Consider the following 5,532-nt stretch of genomic DNA (forward strand, 5'->3'; position numbering starts at 1 on the left):
TTATCAGTCATATACACATAGTCAGAATGTTGATTTTACTCCAACAGCAGTTTATCCGAATGCTCAAAGTTGTTATCATAGTCAAGATTATGAGATTCAACATGAACTCCAAGAATTTAAAGAGACTAGAAAACAACATGACAGATTAAAAGATATGTTGCAAGATTTTAACAATCAGATAAATGAGCTTAAGAGGCAACAGGACTTTCAAGCACATCTAGATGAGTTAGCTCATCAAGCCCATATTCATGAGCAGGAAGTTGAAGAAATGTATAAAAGTATTGGAAATCAGTTGGCTGAAGAAAGAAGACGCTATGAAGAACTTCTTGTTGAAAAAGAGCAGCACTACGAGGTACGATGTCAAAAGTATGAAGAAGGTTTTCAAAGGAAATTGAGAGCACATGAAGAATTTCATGACAAGGAGCTACAAGATCAAAAGATTATAATCAGAAGGTTAGAAACCTCATATGAAAACCTAAAAGATACTCAAATTTAGAATTCAAGTTACCCATTCTTCAACAAGCAAGAAAAGGAAGAACCTGTACTTCAGCAGATATTGTCATATGACGAACTCATTCCTAAAGCTCAATCAGTTCCAGATGTTCCAATTCAGCATGTTAAGGAGATTCGTAAGTTTGATTTTTCGAATTTTAATGATTTCCTTCCTAAACAACAGGTTGAGATTGAAACATTAGATCCACCACAAGAAGTTTCTCATATAGAAAAAGTTGATAATTTTCAAGGTCCACTTGATTTGTTTAATGAGCTCCCTAGTTTTGTGAGTGAGGAAGAAGATGAAGTTCGTGTTGAACAAGAGGAAAATTAGAAAATACTCACATTGACTTCAGTACAGCAAGAAGAGGAAGATGATTTAACTATTTTGGTCATTCAAGATAATTCTACTAAGGTCAATCAGAAAATTGTTGATGTCAAAGGTATGATTTTTTATGAGGACCAAGAAAGCATTATTGAAGATTTTTGTTCTTTCCTTAATAATGATATGATACCATTGGAGGAGTTAATTTTTGATCAGCAACATCAAGTATATGAAATGATTCCCTTGCCTCTTGATTCTCTTGAATTTAATACATAGTTCCAAAAATCGCCATGAAATCGCCGAAATCGCGATAAGATTCATGGCTCCTGATTTTTTTGGAATCGGAAATCGTTGGTGGCGATTTTTTCTTGTGAATCCCCTGAATCGCCAAAATCGGCGATTCATGGCAAAAATCGCCAAAATCGCCATCGTGAATCTCCAGAAATCGGCCGCGGCAGCAAGGATAGAAAGTTCAATTTTTTTAAAAAAACACATGTTTTATTTGCTTTCTAAGTTGACTTTCCTCTTTGTTATAACCCTAAAGAGCCTTCTATTTGCTTAGTATGAGTAGAAGAGAGGAAGAGTGAGAGAGAAGAAGAGAAAAGAGAATCCATAGGTTTCCAACCGGCAAGAAGGAAGAGCACCAAAGAGATCAGAAGTCCATTTGGGGAGGCCATAAATTGCATTGGGAGCATTAAGGAGTCAATATCAACACTCCTCAACTCATTTGCAAGAGGTAAGTCTTGGTTTTTTTTTTGCATGTTAGTGTAGTATGCATTTTTTGTTAAATTTTTTTAGTGTTCATTTGCAAATCTTGAATGTTTTTTATTTTTAGTTTTACTAAATTGCAAACTAGGGTTTGTTGTTTTGTAGTTTTTGTCTATTAGTTGCAAACTTTGATTTTTTACATGAATTTTTTTATTGCAGCAGCCCTTTGCTTTCATTTTCCAATTTCCACAATGGGTAAAAAAGATGAATGCTGGAAATATAATGAAGAGTTTCCTGGGAGAACCAAATATCAAACAAAATGTATATTTTGCAAAGAAAAAATAAATTCGGGAGGTATCTATAGATTGAAATACCACATTGCTAGCATACCTGGCCATGATGTCACAGTTTGCACTCAACAAACCGCTGAGGCAAAACGCTATTGTTTAGTGGCATTAGAAAAAATTGAACAAGACAAGTTGACTAAGAAAATTCAACTTGAAGGGTTAAGAGGTATTGGCTCCCATGCTCCCACATCCGCAACCGCATCTACATCTGCAAGTGCATCTGCATCAGCTTCCGCATCCGTAGGTTGTGTTGGAGAGGGTTCTTCTAGGCCTCCTTTTCATCCTAGTGCTAGTGCTCATGTGAGTGTTAGTGGTAGTCGGTCTCATACTGAGACAGAGTCCAACACCAACCTATTGCGGCCTAGAGTGCGAAAAAGCAGAATGGATAGTTACTTTGTGCCCCGCACTACTCCTGGCTCCCAACCCACGCTTGAGGGCATGGGTTTGAACAAGGAGATTCATGATGCTGCCAGAAAAGAGATTTGCAAATTCTGGTACTTTTGCAACATTCTATTTATTGCAGCCAGGTAATTGATTCTTTTTTCTTTGTTATTTTCAAAGTTAAAGTTAAAAGTAAAAGTAAAACTTTAATTATATCTACTTGTTTTATGATTTTAGTTTTTGACATCTAAATTTCTAATCAATATCATTATCTATTTGTGACAGGACTCCTTATTGGCAGAACATGATAGATGCAGTTACCATTTGTGGTCCGGGGTTTAAAGCCCCAACTGAGGCTGAGTTGAGTGGATACCTCCTGGAGGAAATGGTTGAGGATATGAGGCATGAGCTTGAGGACAACCGAAAGGAGTGGATCGAAAAGGGTTGCACCATCATGACTGATGGTTGGACAGATAGGAGGGGAAGAACACTCCTCAATTTTCTTGTATCCTGTGGAGGTGATTGATCATTCTACTTTCCTACATACATAATTTTGAATCGTGATTGACTATTTCAAATTTTGATTTGTTGATTGCTAATAGTAATTATAATTCGTTGTTTTGTTACTTGTAGGATATACCATGTTCCTCAAATCCATTGATGCTTCTGCTCATGTAAAAAACGCCACATACTTATGTGAGGTTATTGAGGAAGTTATAGCAGAGGTGGGGGAACAACATGTGGTGCAAGTGGTGACGGATAATGCAGCAAGTTATGTTGCTGCAGGTAAACTTTTAACTTTTTAAGTTTTGAAAATAAATTTATTTGAATTTTGAACTTTTTCTAATTCTAACTTAGAATTTCTAAGTTTCCTAAGTTCTAACATGTTTGAAATTTGAATTTTTAATTATCTTAAAATTGTTGTAGGCAAACTTTTGATGGAGAGGCACCCCACCATATTTTGGTCCCCTTGTGCAGCACACTGCCTTGACCTCATGTTGGAGGAAATTGGCAAACTTGAGTGGGTCAAGTCATGTGTGGAAAGGGCAAAAAACATATGTAAGTTTATTTATAATCATTCATTTGTCCTTAGCACAATGAGGAAGTACACAGGAGACAAAGAGTTAGCTCGTCCAGGGATCACGAGGTTTGCCTCGAATTTCATCACCTTGCAGTCCTTGTTGACATCAAGGGATGATTTGAGGAGCATGTTTGTTGGGCGGGAGTGGATTTCATCTTCCTATGCTACGACCACTGCAGGGATAGATGTGGTGGATTGCATATTTGATGATGATGGTTTTTGGAAACCTGCTAGAGAAATACTTAAGGTAATTTTATTGCAATTTAACATTTAATATTTTACAGTTTACTATGCTAATTGTTTAATGATTTAGTTTTACCTTATATTATTGAATTATTCTATGTTTAAGTTTTGACTCAAATTTTTGTTTTACTTTATATGTAGGCCACTGAGCCTCTTGTATCTCTCCTACGAACTGCTGATTGGGAGAAGCCCTCTATGGGCTACATATATGAGGGCATGGATAGGGTCAAGGAGGCCATTAGAGCTCAGTATGCAGGAGTGCAGGAGAAGTATGCCCCTATTTGGGACATCATTGATAGGAGATGGCAGAATCAGCGCCACAGACCCATCCATGCAGCAGCTTACTTTTTGAATTCGGCATTTCGTTTCCGTCCTGACTTCAAGGCGGATGGGGAGGTTCTCACCGGATTATATACAGTGATCCAGAGGTTGAGTACTGATGAGGATAGCAGTGCTGCAATTATTGAGCTTGATAAGTTCAATAATAAAGAAGGGCCACTTTTCTCTAGCAGGGTAGCCATAGATGCTCGGGAAACAATACAGCCAGGTAAAAATTAAATAATATATTCAATGTTCATGAATCTAGATTCTAAACTTAAAGTTGATTATGTAATTTTAGAGCTAACTTGTAATTTGTAATTTGTAAATGAGACTAATTATTTTTATTTTCCCTTATTTCAGATAGATGGTGGCAAATGTTTGGGGCCACAACCCCAAAACTTTAAAAAATTGCCATTCGTATTCTGAGTCAGCCAAGCAGCGCTTCTGGATGTGAGCGCAGTTGGTCCATGTTCGAGCACATCCACTCGAAGAGGAGAAACAGGTTGACAGTGCAGAGGTTGAATGATCTTGTCTTCGTTCATTACAACCTCCGTCTTAGGATCAGACAGATTTTGGGCACTGACTCCTCTCCAATCATTCTGGAGGAGATTGATCCAGAATCAGAGTGGCTCACAGAGGTTGTAGATCCAGTCTTTACTGAGGAAGACCGTGCGTGGATTGACCAGGTGGATATAGAGGCTGAGGCAGCTAGAGCACGTTCTTCAGGCATTGGTAGACGCACACGTGCACGCACAGACACAGGCCCTAGCGACATTCGTGAGCCCATCTTATATGCGGGAGATATGGCTCGACAGTCCTCTAGGACCTACATTAGACGCCTTGCTACTAGGCAGACTGGATACTCAGAGGCTGAGGCTGAGGCTGTAGCCGAGCTTGAGGATGATGTTGAGGATGATGATGACTATGAGCCTGAGGCTTGAGCTGGAGCCTTGTTTTTATATTTTGTTTACAGATATTGATACTGAATCATTGATAGACATATGTTTCAAAGTTTCAAACTTTCATGGATCTTCATCTTAGATTCTTACATAAATTTATGATTTGATGTCTTATGGATCATCTTACATACATTCTATGATTTAAATCATTATGATCATTTGATTTCTATTTACTTTAGCTAGCCTACAATTTACATTTTAGATAACATAGTTACGTATGTGATGGATTTTATGTTTCATGTTTATGTATGTTAAGTTTTAACTTCTATTTGATGATGTTATAGTGTGCTTAAGTTATATTCAATAAAGGGTGCATGAAATAAGTTTTAAATTGTTAAAATCTTTAAATTTAAAGGGTTTTTTCAAATTTGCCGATTCATCGCCGATTCATTGCCGATTCACGATTCGATTCGGCCTTGCCGATTCCGATCCGATTCCGATTCACGTTTCTTTGATTTAATATGCCAAATCAATTTGATGTTATGGTTGAAAGGAAGGTTGAAAAGGTTAAAATCAGAAAGAGTAAGATAGAATTTGTCATCACAAAGGGCTGCCCTATTCGACATTGTGCTAGGATGGATCTAAAACATGAAGCTTCAGACATTAAAGAGAAGCTCCCACCTGCATACGCATCTCAAACATGTGTTAATCGGATTCAAGAGGTACGTGAACTAG

General features: G+C 37.5%; 1 protein-coding gene across 1 annotated transcript; it reads left to right on the plus strand.

The window, feature by feature from the left end:
* Nucleotides 1–1,107: 1,107 nt before the first annotated feature.
* LOC149557443 (uncharacterized) lies at nucleotides 1,108–4,428 on the plus strand. The gene is made up of 7 exons (XM_089832090.1): nucleotides 1,108–1,553; nucleotides 1,745–2,399; nucleotides 2,539–2,771; nucleotides 2,887–3,039; nucleotides 3,181–3,581; nucleotides 3,719–4,124; nucleotides 4,259–4,428. Exons 2-7 carry the CDS (start codon nucleotides 1,777–1,779, stop codon nucleotides 4,300–4,302), a joined length of 1,860 nt encoding a protein of 619 aa, XP_089688216.1. The 5' UTR covers nucleotides 1,108–1,553; nucleotides 1,745–1,776; the 3' UTR covers nucleotides 4,303–4,428.
* The last annotated feature ends 1,104 nt before the right edge of the window (nucleotides 4,429–5,532 follow it).

The sequence above is a fragment of the Cupressus sempervirens genome, chromosome 5 (genome assembly GCF_028749045.1).
Source record: "Cupressus sempervirens isolate cs-2001-9-10 chromosome 5, ASM2874904v1, whole genome shotgun sequence".
In the NCBI taxonomy this organism is placed as follows: Eukaryota; Viridiplantae; Streptophyta; class Pinopsida; order Cupressales; family Cupressaceae; genus Cupressus; species Cupressus sempervirens.